Source organism: Enhydra lutris, unplaced genomic scaffold, assembly GCF_002288905.1.
Source record: "Enhydra lutris kenyoni isolate GAN:26980312 unplaced genomic scaffold, ASM228890v2 scaffoldscaffold62, whole genome shotgun sequence".
Classification (NCBI taxonomy): domain Eukaryota; kingdom Metazoa; phylum Chordata; class Mammalia; order Carnivora; family Mustelidae; genus Enhydra; species Enhydra lutris.
The window spans coordinates 2,944,197-2,962,756 of record NW_019154146.1 but is presented as its reverse complement, the minus strand read 5'-3'; the positions used below and the strand labels follow the sequence as shown (position 1 = coordinate 2,962,756).

At 55.8% G+C, this 18,560-nt stretch overlaps 2 protein-coding genes across 5 annotated transcripts in view; both read right to left on the bottom strand.

The window, feature by feature from the left end:
• Window positions 1–1,073: 1,073 nt before the first annotated feature.
• On the bottom strand, window positions 1,074–11,039 carry LOC111158726 (proline rich 18). The gene is given in 3 exon segments (XM_022520958.1): window positions 1,074–3,792; window positions 3,795–5,081; window positions 8,245–11,039. Coding segments are annotated over 2 exon segments (756 nt in total). The 5' UTR covers window positions 4,387–5,081; window positions 8,245–11,039; the 3' UTR covers window positions 1,074–3,628.
• Window positions 11,040–11,322: 283 nt separating this feature from the next.
• Window positions 11,323–18,560, bottom strand: part of LOC111158649 (SFT2 domain containing 1) — a 16,917-nt gene continuing 9,679 nt past the window's right edge. For 2 of the 4 annotated variants that reach the window (XM_022520828.1, XM_022520826.1), the window contains exons 4-8: window positions 18,255–18,336; window positions 16,179–16,214; window positions 14,483–14,541; window positions 12,897–12,926; window positions 11,323–11,493 (exon numbers count right to left, since the gene is read on the bottom strand). In XM_022520828.1, the coding sequence (XP_022376536.1) occupies window positions 11,454–11,493; window positions 12,897–12,926; window positions 14,483–14,541; window positions 16,179–16,214; window positions 18,255–18,336 (247 nt within the window). In that variant the 3' untranslated portion in view covers window positions 11,323–11,453. The other 2 variants (XR_002641366.1, XM_022520829.1) reach the window with 2 other exon arrangements.

Genomic DNA, 18,560 nt, shown 5'->3' with positions numbered 1-18,560 from the left:
CACGGGCGATGCACAAGTGTTCTCCCTGCTCACTCTGCACAGACCCTGTTCAGGACTCGCTTTGGCTGAAATTTCCACGCCGAGAAACACAGGAACAAAAGTACAGCCTCGGAGTAAGTTTAACATGAGCAGGTCGCGTAGAGCCACCCGGCGGAACCGGGCACTTTCATGGAAACCACGAACCTAAAGGTTCTGACCCTTGCCATCCCCTTTTCCCAGACATAAAGGAGGTCGACATAAAAATTGTAGTGCTAGGGTATTGCCTAAATGTGTGGAATGAGGTCACACACGCCCAGTCTCTAGAACGTTACACGCCTTCTGCTCCCGCCGCGGTGTTCGATGTCTCTCAGCCCCTCCCTGAAGGCTCAGCCTCCACACTGGGGCCCCTGTCCGCGACCCCCTGTCCACTGCTACAGGACAGCGCGGCCCCGGGAGACCCTGACGGTAATACCACCACTTCCACGGAGAACATGTTCCTAACCGTCTTCCTCCGTGGACACCTTTTATGGCTTTTCTTCTCTGCGTACCCGAATATTCCAAAGGCAAACCACATTTCCTAGGAGATACCACCCTTCCTGGAAATCAAACAGTCCTCGCCCCTGTTCACACCGACCCTTTAGCCTCCCATCGGTGCCGCCTACCAGGAAGAAATCACTTTCCGCAATAAGAAGGGGCCCGGGAGCGTGCCCAGATGCACTTCCCAACGCAGACGCAGACCATGTTGTCCTGTGCTGCGGCCGTCTGGGGAGCGATTTGGAAAAGAGCTTGCATGGGGTTTGCAATGGGACGCAAGGCTAGGTACCACAGCCAGACAGCTTGCTTTCTTTCTTTCTTTCTTTCTTTCTTTCTTTCTTTCTTTCCTTCTTTCTTTTTAGATTATTTATTTATTTATGAGAGAGAGAGAGAGAGAGAGAGAGCGAGCGAGCGCATGAGGGAGAGGGAGAAGCAGACTCCCGGCTGAGCAAGGAGCCCGATGCGGGGCTCGATCCCAGGACCCTGAGATCACAACCTGGGCCAAAGGCAGACACTTGACCGACGGAGTCACCTAGTTGTCCCCCACAGCTTTATTACAGACCCCAGGAGGCGGAGCGGCAACCAGGGGAGACCACCTCACTCCAGCTCCGAACACCGCAGGAATCTCTTCCTGACCAGTTTTAAAGATGTTCCTCAGAAAGAAAACACAAGGCATTGAATTTCTCTTTTATTTGAACATCAAGAAAGTGCAGCACAGGGACTCAGACAACTTCTCAAAATGTCAGTAAGGTCACGAAGAGATGTCGTGGGTTGCGTGTAGAACCTTTGTTCCTACTGAGGGTCGTCAAACAGAGAACCATAAACGTCCCACTCATCTGCGCGGACAGTGAAGAAGGAGGCACAAAAAACACTTCAACGGGTGCCACGGGGAGAAAGTTCAGTGTCCCACAGCAGCCAGTTGAGAGGTGGAGATGGGGACCCAGAGGAGGAGGGGGGAGAGGGCAGGAGACAAAGAAGTAACAGGGACACACGGAGCCACAGTGTGCTGTGACGGCAACAGGATCCAGGCCACACACACACACACACACACACACACACACGGGCAGACGCGGAAAAATGTTTACAAAAGTTGATTACTTTGGGACAGTCCTTACAGTGTTACTGCAAGGAGCGGAAGGCTCAGGTCTCTGCACTGAGCACCCCCAGACTGGTCTCTGCACTGAGCACCCCCAGAGCCAGCGAGGGCCCTGTGCGCCCTGACCTCACTCCGAGCCTGTGGGCACTGTCCTCAGCCAGTGCCCCGTCTCCGACACAGTGTCCACGGGACACATCGCGTCACCCAGGCCAGAGTGCCCCCTGTGCACCCCCCCCCCCGGTGTACTAACACATTCATCTTAAATAAAGGACAGCCGAGCTCTTGGCATTCAAGCGGAGTCAGGCAACACGAGCTAGTCAGTGGGAGGCGTGTGGGGCCGACCTCGTCTCGCGGAACTAAATGCTCCACGTTTGACTAGACTGGTGCAGAGAGACAGAGAGACTAGAGCAAACATCACAAGAAAAATATAAAATTAGGTTTTTAAAAATGTAAGGCTTCGATACAAGATGTCATTAAGACTTGGCACATTAAAGTCCAACGAGATAAACACCAGCCACTTATTAACTTTTACAAAATAAGTCGGAGTGGAGGTAACAGGTTCCTCTTCGGTGACCAGCCTTATCTGATGATGACGCGTGGAGGAAATGTCGAGAAACCAGCCTGGAGTTAGCGGGGAAGGCTACGGCCGGCTCCTAAATAAAGTTTTACCCTTTATTCAAATAATAAATAGAAACTTTTTTAGATCACTCTACACCGCTATACGTCCGCATTACTGATTTTTACACAGTGATTAAAAGTACTGGAAACATACACAAGTACCCCACGCCCCAGCCACCAGCTCCCACTTCCTCCCCTCAGTAAATTGCTTCTCTGACCCGGAACATTCCGTTCTAGGCCGGCACCCGGCGCTTTGCCCGTCCCCCGCTCCCTGGGCTTGGCCATTCTTTGTGCGGAGCCACTCTGAGCAGCACTTCAAGTAAAAACGATGAGTCAGAGCAGAAGCTGAGCCCAGCTCCTGCTCACATCTTGGGCCTTTACACGCTGTCCCTGCTGCTGTGCCTCTGGAGACACATGTGTGTGCGTGCGTGTGTGTGCGCACTGAGTGTGAGAGCCCTGAGTGCGAGGCCGTGTGAGTAGTCCAGCGTGAGGTGGTGAGGGTGAGCGAAACTGTGGGAGTTCACAAGTGAGCGTTACAGGCGTGGGTGCGTGAGCGTGCGTGTGAACAAGTGGGCAAGGGTGCACAGGCTTGCACTGAGGGCAGGACAGGGGCCTGGATGCGACCTCTGTGCGGGCAGAGCCCTTCCCATTCCAGCCCCGCTCACCCGGTGGGGTCGCTGCCAGCTTCCTACCCTTCCCCTTCCCAGTTGGAAAGTTAGGTTAACTTGAGTTTCCAAGCTTTCCCGACCCGGGACATGTTTTCCACTTTGGAGAAACAAAAGCATAAATGCAGCAAAATCTTAAATCCGGTTCTGCAGCAGACGGCCACCATCTGTGCGCGCTCCTGCCGCGGACACCGGCTCCTCTGACTGGGGCACCCAGCGCCGGCACCAGCAGAAAGTGACAGACCGGGGCCCAGCCAGAGGATCTCTGGGACATACAGGAGTCTTAGGGGTGGGGGACCAGAGGCATTTCCCGTGTGGCTTATCCCCTACCAGCTGAGCCACAGGGCATTTGGAGGAACGAGGGGGAGGCCGGAATGCTGCAGAAGGCAAGCTCGGGGAGAGCCATGGGTGCAGGAGAGGGAAAGGGGGGCTGTCCCGGCTGAGGGTGGGGAGAGCCTGGACTGGAGGACGGCGGAGGGGGCTGGGGAGGTCTGGCGAGCCCGTGCCTCACGCTGGCGCTTCGGGATCCCAGGAGCCAGGAGGTGAGCTGCGCGGGGCAGACCAGGCCGCGCGGGCCCCACCAGGGCGCCGCGGGGAGCGGCGAGTCCACGAAGTCGGCTGTGGGCGCCGGGGATGCTGGTCGTGCTCGCGGGGGCCGGGAGGCGGCGGGGCCGGGAAGGCCCGGCTTGCGGGCGCCGGCGGTGTCCGTGGCTCCGGGCGCGGCCCCGTCCCCGGCTCACAGCGTGCTCAGGTGCGGCAGCGTGTCCAGGGGCCCCGAGCGGTGGCGCGCGGCGGCCGCCTTCTCCACGCCGCGCAGCCACTCCGTGCACTTGCGGACCAGGCCCTCGTCCGGCCCCGGGACCTCCTCCTCGTACTCCACGTCGTCGTACTTGTGCCGCCGTTCAGCAGCGACACGGGCAGCGCGGGCCGCGGGCCGGGGGGCTGCAGGCGGCCGGGGGGCGGCCGGCGGCGGCCGGGGCCCGCGGGCCGGGCGCAGGGGCAGGGGCAGGGACCGAGCGGGCGGCCGGCGGCGGCCGAGGGCGAGGGCAGCGGCCGGCAGGGCCGCGCCAGCAGCTGCTTGTCCAGGTGGCGCCGCTGGAGCAGCAGCACGGCCTCGGGGGTCAGACTGAGCGAGACGCGCACGGCGGCGGCGGGCCCTGCGGCTCCCGCGGGGCTGGGGCCGGGGCCGGGGCGCCGGGGCCCGGCCGGGGCGCGCGGAGGGGCGGGGCCGGGGGCGCGCCGGGCCGGCGGCCTCTTCAGGGTGGTCGAGGGCCAGGAGCCGGACAGCAGCCCCTCGGGCCGCTCCGGGGGCCTCCTCTCCGCGGCGGCGGCGGGCGGCGAGGGCGCGGGCGGGGCTCCGGGGGACGCCACGGGCCTGCGGGGGGCGCCGGGCCTCCGGGGCGGGGCTCGCGCGGCCGGGACCCCCGGGGTCGGGGCAGGCGCCCGCGGCGACGTGGGCGGGAAAGGCATGGTGCGGCCGAGCCGGCGGGTCATCGGCGCCCTGGAAGGAGACGGGCGGCTCTCGGTCAGCGCAGCGCGGGGACCCGGGGCGCCCCCGCGGGTGGCCGGGCCCCGCGCCGCGTGCTCCCGCCGCACCCACCTGCGTCGGGCCGCGGCATCCCGGCTCGTTCACGTGCCGCCGCGCCCACCCGGGGCCGGTCCGCCGAAGCACCCCTCCGTCCTCGCTTCCCGGCCGGGGCGCCCGCCGCCCGGATCGATGGGCGGGCGGGGCAGCCGTGAGCCGCCCGACCCCCGCGAGCGCGGGCACAGCCTGGCCCGGGCCGAGCCGGACGCGGCAGCAGCAGGAGGAGCCGAGCGCCCGGCGGTGTCACGACCGACTGTTGCGTGCGACCAGACACGGAGCCCGGACAGCGCGGGGCGGGAGCGGCCGGACTCTGCCCGCCGCCCCCCTCCGGCACCGGTTTTCATCTCGGGGGCGGGGAGAGGCCCTGGGAGGGCCGGCTGTGTCTTCAGCCCGAGGCGGAGTCCTCGCCCGTTGGAGGGAAAGTCCTTGACCACCGCCCAGCGCCTATAAGATGGTGGGAAGCCCAGCCGCTGGGAGACCGGCCCGGGGGCCCGCGCTCTGGTGTCGGTCGGAGGGGAGCGCGCCGCCGGAGAGAAGGCGGTTCACGGATCACTGGAGTAGGTCACTTTGTGTCACGTTAATGCCATTGCCAAAAGACCGTCATCTGAAATTAAAGACCTAGTTTTATGCATAGGCAAAATAGTCCGGTTTCAATGATACAATAACATAGGAAATATTACACATTGAGGGTTTTTTTTTTTTTTTAGATTTTATTTATTTATCAGAGAGAGAGAGGGAGAGCGAGCGAGCACAGGCAGAGAGAATGGCAGGCAGAGGCAGAGGGAGAAGCAGGCTCCCTGCCAAGCAAGGAGCCCGATGTGGGACTCGATCCCAGGACGCTGGGATCATGACCTGAGCCGAAGGCAGCTGCTTAACCCACTGAGCCACCCAGGCGTCCCGAGGTTTTTTTTTTAAGATTTATTTATTTGACAGAGATCACAAGTAGGCAGAGAGGCAGGCAGACAGAGAGAACGGAAGCAGGCTCCCCTCTGAGCAGAGAGCCCGATGCCAGGCTCGATCCCAGAACCCTGGGATCACCACCCGATTGGAAGGCAGAGGCTTAACCCACTGAGCAACCCAGGTGCCCACATTGAGTTCTTTTAATGAGTGATCATTGTGAGCAAAGCAGCGTATTTATTGCTGTGACGGGTTTGAGATGAAGATGTCTTCACTGTCAACTTCTGTCCCAGTCATAGAGACGCGAAGACATTCCCCCGATACTCTGATAAACTCAACTACACAGCAGTGCATCAAGAGTCAGTTTCATATAAGCAGCCCCTGCGTTCTTAAGGTGGATTATCCCCTGATTAGGTACCCAAGACATTTTTTTCCATAGGACATGCTTTTCAGGCCTAACCCAGGAACATGACCAAGTGTGGGTAAACTCCAAAGGGCCCTGTGCCAACAGCCGCCCCCCAGCATGCTCCCATCGGACACCAGAGCAGGGGGCTAGCTGGAAGTGTGCTGACCTCCAAGGAGAAAAGCGAATGCAGAGCACCTGCCATCCCGTCACCCGCCCAGGTCGGATGGGCCAGTAAGCGCCATCACTGGGGGGGAGGACTTCCCATACCTCTCGAGGGAAGAGGCAGCGCCCCTGAGGGGACTGGGCTCTTCCAACTGCTCAAGCAACCTCATGACTGTCTCGCTGCTCCCTGCCAGCTGCCTCTGCCGCTGGAACCCTTCAGCCCCGCGGAAGCAGGAGGCCAGAGCAGCACATGTCGCGCGCTGTCACGGGCCGCTGTTGTCACACGACCCCTTACAGTTGACTTGAGAGCCGGGGACTGTTACCAGTAAGGAAAACCACACTAGGACAGGCAGCCAAACAGTAGTCCCGAAGAGAGAATGCTATGGAAAAGCAACCCCAGTCAAGAACTAGGGTCAAACTTCACTGTGATTTCCATAGATTTTGCATAATGTGCCCAGAACCCAACAATGGGCTGTACCTATACATTAACGAGTAAAACCAGAGCACCAGGACCCCGGGGTCGGCTTATCGGTTTCCCAACCGTACCTCTACCAGAGTAGAGACAGAGACTACTATTAGAAGTCCTACTAGTAGAAGAGAGACTGCACCAGTCCACGACTGAAGCCCACAAGCCCGGGCCATCTGGAGATGACGGAAGTTACTTGCAAGTACGCTGGCTGATGTGAAAGGTCAGTTCTGCAAAATCAAATACATGTATTGAGAACTGTCCGTATATTTTACCTACAACATTTAATTTTCCAACATTTATTTGACTTTCCTCGTTGACACGTTACAGTGGTTTCAGTGGACAACCTGGGGACCCACCAGTCTGTGTGTTCTGCTCGGCGCAGATGCCATCGTCACCAGATGATGCTGTGACGTTTATCTGATTGTCACATTTCAAATAAACATAATACTTGTCCACCACGTGGGAATTACTGATCGTTTTTTTCTCCTACTGTTGTATCAGAGTTAAGGAATGCTGCTTTTTTTAATCTAACTTATCAATTTCTTGGTTTTACTAAGGTGTGTAATACTTCATGCATTATCAGAAAAACTTCAAAAGGAAAACAGATGAATGCTCTGCTTTTCTGAATCACACTCCTTCCCACAGGCAATACTTCATTTCCAGATTCGGATTCAAGTGATTTTCCTTGATGGGGCAATAAAGAGTCAAACATCTAGAATAAAAGCTAAATTTGAATTTTGAAACACACAGAGCTACTTCCGGTTTTTAAAATCCTAGTGTTTTCCTGGGGATGCCTGGGGGCTCAATTGGTTGAGCATCTGCCTTTGGCTCAGGTCATGGTCCCGGGGTCCTGGGTTCGAGCCCCTTGTTGGGCTCCCTGCTCAGCGGGGAGTCTGCTTCTCCCTCTGCTGCTTTCTTGCTTGTGCTCCCTCTTGCTCACTTTCTCTGTCAAATAAATAAAATCTTAAAAAAAAAAAACACAACAAACTAGTGTTTTCCTAGGAAATAGAAAAATTGGTTGATAACTGAAAATGCCTAAATTTGTTCTTCTCACACCGTACTGTTCCTGGGAGAAGCTCTGGGGTAGCAAAGGCTCAGGAAAGTGTTCAGATGCTACTGACTTAGGAGTCTTGTTCCCCAGCAGTAAGATAATTATCGCTTCTGGACTGTTTCACCTGGACCTCACGAGCCTGAGGACTCAACACTCCTGACACTCAGGACCCAAAAGGCTTCTATTTTTATGACCTCTATCTACTGATGTTAACCTTACTAGAAATTCAAGATAGGGCTTCAAAAAAAATGCGTATTATTACAGTTCACAATGACAATAAGCCCGTTACATTAATAATGTACCCACTATGTCAGGCGCCTGGCTAGCTCAGCCAGAAGAGCACAAAACTCTTGACTGCAGGATGGTGAGTGTGAGCCCTGCCTTGGGTGTAGAGATTACTAAAAATGAATAAATAAACAACAACAAAAAAAATACACCCAGGAGCACCTGGGTGGCTCAGCTGGTGAAGCATCTGCCTTCGGCTCAGATCATGATCCCAGGGTCCTGGGTTCAAGTCCCACATCGGGCTCCCTGCTCGGCGGGGAGTCTGCTTCCCCCTCTGCCTCTGCTCCTCCCCGCATTTCTGCACATGCGCTCTCTGATAAATAAATAAAATCTTTAAAAAAACACAACCATTTCATTAACATATTTTTAATGAAAATCACAGAGATGAGGGGTGGGCTGTGCTAGGTTCCTGGTGATCGCACGTCTGCAGCCCCAGAACGGCACTGTGCGTCCGTCCGTGGTAGCAAGAGTTTAAGCACAGTGTCCTGGATTATTACCAAAGTCCACGCTGAGAGGGTCTCGCGGACCCCCAGGCACTCAGCGTCGCTCCACGACCTGCCGTGTGGCACAAAGAGCCCTACGCTCCGTGCGGCTGACCACGAAGGCAGCTGGGAGGGCTGTTCTCCTCCGACAGCAAAACTTAATGCTGGGCTCTCTCTCGTCAGCCTGCAAAAACGTGAAGCAAGTTGTGTGGCAAGAAAAGACACAAACTCTTCTATTAAAGATGCTACACTTTAGTTTACGTCATACCTTTCTCCACGGAGCTCAGACTGTTTAGGTACACGGAGCGCGCGGCATCGTGGCGGGGTCTCTCCGTCTCACAGCGAGCGTGCGGAGCTCACAGGCTACAGGGGGCCTGCAGGGGTGAGGCCGAAGGCGCCAAGTCAGGCACCGGAGCGGTCACACGGCTCAGAGCTCCGCAGCACGAGAGCCCGCGGCGTGGCCAGCAACGCCAGGCGGGCCCGAGGTGCCCGGGGACCATGGTGCTGAGCTCTGCTGGCTGGGGCCGCTTCCCGGGGGGCTCGAAGCCGGGCTAGCTGCCGCCGCTGTCGCACAAAGGGCCACAGTGAGACTTGCTCCTCACCCCACAGACACAGCTTGCTACCAGCTTCAGTGATTCACGGGAAGGCAGGGACCGGGCCCGGAGCAGGCCGGCCTGGGCGGCGCGGACCACACAGCCACCCCCACGGGCCTCTGGCGGTGTCGGGCCGCAGCCCAGCAAGGCAGCGGCAGCCACAGCTTCCCAGCGGCTCTGTGAGAGCAGCGGCGCTTGTGACCACCTCCGGACGTTTTCACAGCGGCGGGTACACCAGGAGGTGATCTGACATTTCAAGAGACGAATAGAAGGCGCGGTCTGCCTTCGCCTTGCCGACTCTCAGGACAGCCCTTTCCCCAGATCCCCAAAGGATCCCCCTGGCCCCCGACACTCGCAGGGCCCACCATTCCCTCCGGATGCAGGTCTGGACACACCCGCCACTGTCGCCGCCCAGATCCAGGAGGTGGTCCGAAGCCCCGTGGTTACAGCAGACTGGCCCGAGCTCGCACACATCCTCCGGGGGCACCCAGACGCCCTCACGTCCAAGGTCTCCAGAGACGTGTATAAAAGCCTTCCAAACGGACGCCTGCGGTCTCTTCTCCGTCTGTAGCCAGTGCCTCGTGCCCAGCACGGCTCCCCTCTCCTCCCCGCCCTGGGAAGCCCCACCGGGCCGAGCAGAACCTCAGCTTTCCTCTTTCTTCAGCTGGAGGAGACACGGAGGGAAGGCCCTAGCCCACGCGTGCACAGCGACACCGGTGTGCAGCCGGACCCCCGCGCTTAGTCGGTGACGGAGCCGCTGACAAGCCTAGCCAGGGACCCACGCTAGCTTGTTCCCCTCCTCCAACACCTCCAACACCCGCCCCCGGCCTTCAACCTCCACTGGTCACGCGTGGAGTGGACTGTAATGTTCCGGGGACCCTGTGAGGGCTGGCAAGAGCGACGAGCAGAGCAACACCGAGCTCTGCAGACGGCGTGGGACAGCCGGGGAGTCGTGCAGCCCCCAGAGCGCATCGCGGGCCCGGCCGTGACCCGTGGCACAAACTGCTCTCGGGGATGTGGAGCGGGCAGGCGGGGTGTGCTGCCCGCCTGCATGCTGTGACCGGAGAGGGTGCAGGGTGGGGGGGGCCAAAGGAGGGGGCCCCTCTCACACAGCCCTCCTGAGGACATGAATGTGGGGGAGGCGGCCTGACCTGAGCTCTCCCGTGATCAGTGAGAGTCCCCACAGCACCCGCCAGCCAGGGCCTGGCCGCGCTGCACGCACTGGTCCCACTCACCGCAGAGGCTCCGAGGCCCACACCATGTCCATCCTCCCCTGGCCGGGGGGATGCCAGGACCAGGCTGGTCCCCTCTAGACAGAACCTGCTCGCCGCCAGTGGACATCGCGGGTTCAGCAAGTGCACAAACGCCACGCCAGGCACAGAACACGAGCTCGCCCAGCTCCCGAGAACACCGGCCTCTGCTGCCACAGGCGCTGGACGAAGGCCCACGGAGGGCCACAGGCTTTCTCCTCTGTGCCCGGGCTGCATCCCTGCCCCCACAGAGACATCTTTACCAGAGCTCGGCACTCGGCTCTGGGACCCCTGCGTGGGTGGGCGACACGGGCTTCCACTGAGTTCTGCGTCCCCACGGTTCTACTCGGGCGCTCCGACGGGTGCCTCCCCCTGCCCGTCCAGCCCCATCCGCTTCCCGCTAAGCATCAAGTCAGGGCCTGGCTTGGCTCTTCTGGCTCAGGACACACACCGTGGTGTGGGCCACCTGGACGGACCCACCTCTCTGACCCGGGAGGACGCCTCCCTTTGGGCTGGCTGAACCCTACACCTACCAGCAAAGCAGGATGAAAGGTCAGGAAGTCAAAGCACCCTGGTCCCCAAAACAAAGTCCCTGGTAGCACTGAAATGAAAGAGACATTTCATCCTCCTCGATCTCGGGGCAAGGCTTCCGAGGCGTGCACCAGGGCTGTCCAGGACCCCTCCGGGCAGGCGCCTCGGCCCGCCTGACCCTAGAGGCACAGGAGGTCCAGGGCCGGGCTGTGGAGGCGCTCCTGGGGGGATGTTGTCGCCTACACCCTGAACGACACCCTTATCACGGCCTTCACCACGACACGATGATCATCTGCAAATGTGTACTCGGGAGCATGAGGACAGAGACAGGATCTTCCCCATTTTTCTACAGAAAAACTGCACGGTGCCAGGACAAAATCAATGTGCCCCCACCTGACACACGATAAATTTCATCCAGAAAATACAATTTTTCCAAGTGTGGGTTTATTTCAAAATTGTAAAGATTTATATATTATTTTTTATTACATATAATAAGCAGTTTTTAGTTTAAAGTAAAAACTTTCACATTTAAAAATTTAAAAAAAGAAAAATGTAGGCATTTTTAAAGAGCCAAAAAAGCTTGGAGCATAGGTTTATCCTTAAATATTCACATCTTAAATGCAACTTAGAAAGGATTAAAAAACTCACTAAAAATCATTTACAATTGGCAACGATTAAAAACGCCTTATTTGGGGGAAGAACACGTTAATGACACATAATGACTTTCACGTTACATTTAACAGTTTAATCAAACCAGTACACACGATGGTCTTCACCTGTCGAAGCAGCTGTTTGGGGAAGTGACCAGAACAGCGACTCTCCAACGCTTTCTTCAAAGAGTCGCTGATTTTCAGCTTAAGAGAGAAGAACAGCATTTAATTACTGCATCCCTGGTGGGGAAAAAAAAGAGAGAAACCAATGTAACAATCGGCCTTAAATAAGATGATGTTGGAGAAAACGTTCCTGCCAAGAGACAAACACACAGTCACCTCTTTACACCCGGAGCCACTAAACATTTCCCAACGAAAACTCTGCTGGGCGTCGCCTGAACTCAGGAACCGAATCTTGAAAGTAATGTTTCAAGGCCCATCGACTTTAGTTCCTCTTTCCTAGCACATATGCTAACCTCAGTATAAAGAAACAAGTGCAAACACCAAAAATAACCTAACAAAAGAATTTTTAAAGAGAAATAATGAAGTGGATTTTAAAAAGCAGAATGTCTGTAACGACATCCTCAGAATTCCAAAGAAATATTCACGTTGACTTCCTTTGCCTTTCACACTTTCTTGCCAAAACGGTTTGTTTCAACTATGACTCGTTTTCATTCACTTAGAGTCACTCTCTGTATATGGATTGTTAGAAGCGCGCGATGAACCGGGATTCTGAGCACATTCTGTGTGCGGCCCCCAAAGGCAGGGGTGGGGCATGGCTCTGAGCTGCCGCGGCTTCGAGCTCAGGCTCACCGGGCTGGACATCACTTCTAGGCGACCCTTCCCCGAGCTGAGAGGCGGCACCCCACCTCCCAGCTGGGGTCCTGCGGACAGAGACTCACCTGCAGTCTCTCGTTCCACAGCCTGCCCCCTGGAGTTGACCGTGGTCTGCTTGTCCTCCTGGTAAGCACTCATCAAACAGAATCGGCCATTTGAAATGGGGTAAAAATAGAATTTCTACACTCTCCTTCCTTGTTCACATGAGGCATACAATTTTGCTGTTTCCTATGTAACCTGTTTCCAGATTTTACAAAGAAATGAAGCTGTTCCTCAACAGAGTTTTCTTCTGAACTGGTCAGGTGTAAGACTACACTGAGTTTTGTTTTTCTTCCACAACTGAATGAGGACATTTCCCGGGAAGAATGTAACAAGACAGCGATTCCTCTTGACATAGCAAGTAAGTATGTTTCTGCCGGCTTAAATGCTTGCGTATCCCATGTCGTCTGTTCACTACCTCACTTCATCTCTAACGCAGAATTTGTTTTGCTGGTGTCTCTACGTCCCACGTCCTGAGTGCGTGCGTCATGGAACCATCAGCACTTTCCTACCTGCAAAGGCCCAGGTGGCAAAAACAGCGCCAGCCCGCCTGCTGCGTGTGTTCCAAGTGCTCTCACTGTCTGGCAGACTTCTACTCATTGAAAAAGTAATTTCTTTGGGGGAAAAAAGTCAAAGTCCACACACACACACACACACACACACACACACACACACACAAAGCCTTTTACATCACATTTTAACGTGCATCTGCTAAAATCCGCGTATGTGTGCAGAGACCATTAGCGGACCAGAAACAGCGGCCTCACCTTGCGTACGGGATGTAGGACAGGCTGTACCTGCGAGAAAAGTTCACACGTGTTGAGACCGTCCGCACACCGTTCCTCCGAGAGCCAAGGGGCCCTACTGCCACACCACAGAAAATACGGCTACAGGACACTGTGCGGCAATCCTCCCAGCAGGACCCCAGACCCCCAGACAGGCAGGCACGGATTAAAGATGCAAATGCCTGTGCCCCACCCCCCACCTCCTGCACGAACCCTCCGGGCCCCTGCCGCCTGCTGAAGTCTGAGCTGGGGATACTAGAAATGACCCTGGTGTTGTTTTAGTAAAAACCGTAAGATAACTGGGGATAAACTGCATTCTCCCTTAGGGAGTAAGGTCATTAAGTACCACTGAGGCAATAGAAAAAAGCAACATATTACAGGAAAAGCCATGGAATCTGGCTGAAAGGAGCCACGGCTCACGGAAACAGCGAGCCCACAGGTGCAGAAGCGCATGCGGCCCCCGACGGGGCCCCAGCCATCGGGTGGAGGGAGACCCGGGGCCAGAGCGGAGACTGCTCTCAGGGGGACGGAAGACAGCCACTCGGGGGGAACGGGCGGACTCTTGGGAGCAGACAAAGAGCTCTAGTGAGAAGGGGACGGACTCCAGAAACGCCTGTGTCAGGAAGGACACGGAGGTACGTGGGGCGGGGCTCATCCAATTCGATCCCCTGTGCACCGGGCCCCTGATGCAGTGGGACTGGGTGCCTGCTGGAGCGGCACGTGAGCAGGGCGCAGGGGTGCCACGGAGTGCGCCTAGAAGGGGACCGGGGACACGCGAGCAGCAGGATCTACAGTTTCTGCGGCTGACTTCCCGAGCCACCTAAACGTGGATTTTTTTTTTTTTCAATAAATACTTGGGGAACTCTTTTGTTGGGGATTTGCAACCATTTGGAAAACCTTGCAGATGAACCACATGGCCTAGGAAGCCCAGAATGAGTTACGAAACAGGCCTGAGAATACAGCACGTCAGACAGAGAACACGGGCTGCTCGGCCTGGAGTCACCAGCAGCCTCTCCGTGGGGGGCTCTGGGCAGTCAAAGCTTACACACAGGTGTTCGACGAGCGGGGGACGAGCCCCTCAGCCCCGAGGTGAACGGCTGACCGTCCTCACTGATGAGTCCGATGGGACCGCCTCCGCGCCAGATGTGACAGGTCCCCAGTTAGCAGAGGAAATCGACCCTAAGTACTCAGCGGTATGGCACAAAGGGAACAGTCACCAACGCCATCCAGGGCTTCTCCCGGGACAGCCTCCCTTCTAAGGACTCACATGGCATCGACATCGCCTACACCCCCACCGTTTCTCTCCCACGTACCCAGCAGGCAGCAAGCGCGTCACGGTGTGAGCGAGCCGGCCCAGCAGCCCCGCTGCGGCGACCCCCACCCCTCCACTGGGCGACCGGCGAGTCCCCAGGGACACAGCACAGATCTCACCCATCTGACCTCGAGGGAGGCCCGGCCTCCAGGGCACAGCCCTCACCCCGGGACAGCCTCCCGACGTCCCCAGCTCAAGGGCTCAAACTGCTCATCACCGCTTAGGGAATGTTAGCGCTCTCGTCAGGGAGACGTACCAGGTCATGGACAAGAACTGCAGGACGCAGAAGAGTAAGGCCAGGCCCTTCCGGTGCCACTAGCGGCAGCAAAAACAGAGAAAGACAAGTTAAGAGTTTTTAAAAATATTTTTCGCAAGTTCAATTCCTCCCCTTCAAAATGCAGACAATGGCTTCGTTTACTTTAAGTTTTGGTGCAACAGTTTTCGGCGTTTTTTTAAGATTTTTTTATTTGGGCACCTGGGTGGCTCAGTCGTTAAGCGTCGGTCTTTGGCTCAGGTCATGATCCTGGGGTCGTGGGATGGAGTCCCGCACGGGTCTCCCTGCTCAGCGGGGAGTCTGCTGCTCCTTCTCCTTCTGACCCTCCCCCTGCTCGAGCTCTCACTTTCTCTCATTCTCTCTCGACTAAATAAATCTTTATTTTAATTAGATTTAATTTAAATTTAATTAAGTTCAAATAAATTTAATTAAATTTTAAAATCTTCGTTTTAAATTACCTCGGAGTCCCCGAGGTAACTGTGGGGGGGGCGCATTAGGGCCCCGTGTCCAGGTCGGCGGCACCCCCCCAGCAACAGTCAGGGCCACTGTCCTCGGCGGGGCTTCCGCGTGTCACTCCTGCTCTCGCTCCTGGAGCCCGTTCCGGAAGCAAAGCTGAGCTACTGCAATCTCCCAGAATAACGTAAAACGAACAGTTTCTGCGTTAAAGTGGCCCCTCTCTGGGATTCCTTGTCCATTTGTATTTCTGTGTGTTCACTTCTTTATCGTCCACTGCCTCCCATACAATAGGCGGTCAGACCACCCCCGAGCCAGGCATCAGCGCCCCACACAGGCGTACGAGCACGGGTTAAGAGCGTTCTCTGGCGTAACCGTTGAGAAATGAGGTAGAAGCACTGTACATAATGCAAGCTTAGTCCTCACATCCCCAAAATTAAAAAGAAAATCAGAACACTTTTGATGGAATAGTCCTAAGACATATGCTACACTACTCTTCTCTGAGGTGTGCAGTTTCTTGATAGCTCAGAATAGGCTGTTCCCTTTGGGAAGCAGACGGGGCGATAAGTTCCTACAATGACGACTCAGAGCCCCAGAAGCGAGCGGGACTGGATGCCGCCGTTTCCTGCTAACAAGGAGCTATCACCCTGCCTCAGGAGGCACAAGGCTAATTTAACTTCTTCTGCACCCCCCCCTTTTAGAGTGATTTTACATCTTTTTAAAAATTAAGTAATCTCGACTCCCCATGTGGGGCTCCAACTCATGATCCTGAGATCAAGCTGATGCTCTTCCAACGGAGTGAGCCAAGGGCCCCCTTTTGCCTCCTCTAGCTCATTTGTTTTGGTTTCTCATTAGTTTCAACATCTTGTGACTCAAAACACACTCCCTCACCCGCAGCATCCTCGGCCTCAGGGTGCGGCGCGGCCAGGCCAGGAGCACAGCAGACCGAGAAAACGCCCCCAGGAGAAGCCTCTCAGGGCCTGGGAGTGGTGAGAGGAGCTGGGCCTTCTGCCCTAAAAGCGAGTCTGAACTCACCTGTCCGTTCTGGACAGCAGGGTTGCTCCCCAGTCCAGCCACTAAGCTGACGTTACCGCACACAATCTTAGGGACCCCCAACCTTTGGGGGTTTTAGACACCAGACCCTGAGCTCCTCTGGGACGGCGGCGTGACGACACAGGTGCGGGGCCACCGTTAGTAGAAGCCAGGCCCGGCGGGTGGAACTTACCCAAAGAGCAGCACACAGGGTAAATACGAAACAGAGCTGGAGGAAAGGAGAGAAAAACGGCAAGTGAGAGTCCTTCTGAGAGCTGACCTGCACTCGCTGGCGTGCGTCACGAAGCGAGGACCGAACCCAGGACACGGCTGCTCCAGCTGTACGGACTCAGGGCTGAGTCTGGGACTTACAGTCTAGGACTGCAGCGTTCCTGGGCAAACTACCAGCACCGAGTAAATAACCCACTGATTAAATCAACAGACGGGATGATTGAGGACGGTTTTTCACTTCTTTTAAGTCTTGTATAACTAACATCCCGTGTTCTACTGGCTCCGGGTGTACGGGACAGGGGTTCGACACTGGCACGCACGACTCGGTGCTCATCACGACAGCCCGGCTCTTCATCCCCGGACGACGGCTGTTCTGGGGAGGGCTGGCGTTACTGTTTAGTGACAGAGTACTGCGACAGGCACTTAGCACAACCGGGAGCACCCGGAAAATTCTACTTTACTTAACTTGACATAAGGCATCTACTGTAACGATTTTCACACCGAAGATGACACCATCACTCCAAGTCCCCGTGTCCCTCGAGGAAGCAGAGGGGTGACGGCAACGACAAGCAGGAGGCTGACAGGCACAGGCCTGCGTGACATCCTGACACTCTGGGTGCTCAATCAGTCGTCTGCTCTCTCCTTCAGTTCTCTTCTCTTGAAAATGAGGACGGGGTCCGCCGACCTGCTCTAGAGCACGAGCGGATCAGAACCTGTCGTGGGCCCGCATGAGGGGCTGGCCCTGAGAAGATGCGCAAGTGCCAGTTGCCGCTTCACTGTCACGACTTGGCACGAATTACGTCAGCAGCAAACCTGAGCACGCAGGACACTTGGCGGGAAACGTCATGACTCAGGTCACCACCAAAGTTACGTCCTGTTAACACTTAATGGCCTCTCCTGGGGAATAGTCTATTTCTGAATGTCTGAGCAGCCTTCCTGGCCTTCTGCTCATCTGTGCAGAGAACGTCACGAAGACGGCTTCCAGGAGATCCGAAACAAAGCCCATCTCCACAAACTCCGAGTAAAATACAAACGTCTCCCCGTCTGAGGGCACCGGCTTCGGTAACCCACACGAAGCTGAGTATTAATATGCTGCTATGCGTGTTAATACAGGAAACTGAAAGTAACTGGAAAAATTAGAAAAACGGTAATAAAATATGATGAAGTTGAATAAGGACGGGAATGAAACGTCAGGCTAAAAAGGACTTCCTTGCCTCTGGTGCAGAGGTAGGCGAGCCTCCCTCGCATCATGGCTGAGGCCATTCCTGACCACATACCCGCCGGCAGTGGCTGTTTCAAAGCCTCCTGGCGTTACCAGGACACACGAGCTGATGCTGAGCCCTAAGTTCAAGAGCTTGAAGAGAAATCTGCGAGAGACACAGACAAGCCCACCAGGAGCCGGGCACTCACTGGACAGAGGGAGGGACACTTGCCTTCCTTGGCCCACGATCAGCCAAGAACCCAAAATGCGTGACGTGCAAACCTCCTAACCACAAGCTCACGCCTGCCCCGGTTCCAACACAGATCCCGAATTTAAGAGCGAGGACCTGACGGCCGTGCACTAGACCCAGCAGGTGATGAACGGCATCCTGAAAGGCATGGCTCGGAGGCCGCGCTGCCGGGACTACACAGTCACACGGGGAAGGGACAGAAGCCAGACGACAGGCTACCTGGAGGAAGCCGAGCGTCCCTGAGAGAAGAGATGGACGGCCTCTGGGGAGCCCTGTGTCCCAGCCGCCCCCTCCGAAGAGCACACACGGGCCTCCGTCATGAGGCACTCTCTGGGGCTGGGAAAGGGCCAGCTCCACATTAAACACTCAGAGCTCCGATGGTAGGTACATGCGACAGAGAGGAGCACTACGCAAGTCAGTCGATGTAAGTAACTGGATCCTCTGACTCCTGAACGCACAGCCCGAGGGCAGGGTCGCTACGCGCAGTACGAGAAATTTCAACGTGCGCATATAAAAGCAAACAATCGTCTGCAAGATAATAATGCAAAAACCCCTTCTCTAAGTTTGAGTTTTCATCATCTACTTACGAGCATAATAATCGTTGCGAGCAATCTCGTTGTTTCAAACATCTTCTTCAGCTGCTTCACGGGTCCCATTAGAAAGCAGGTACTTAAAAAAGAGAACAAAGTACGTACCATTTGACACAAACAGGAGAACCAAGGCATGAATCTACTACTTTGGCTACATAAACATAAACCCTTTAAACAAAAGACATCTTACGTTGGTTTACTAATAACAATCTCTCACTAAATCAGTTATATTTTTCCTTAACATTAAAAGTAAACTTTCTTTATTTTTTTTTTTTTAAAGATTTTATTTATTTATTTGACAGA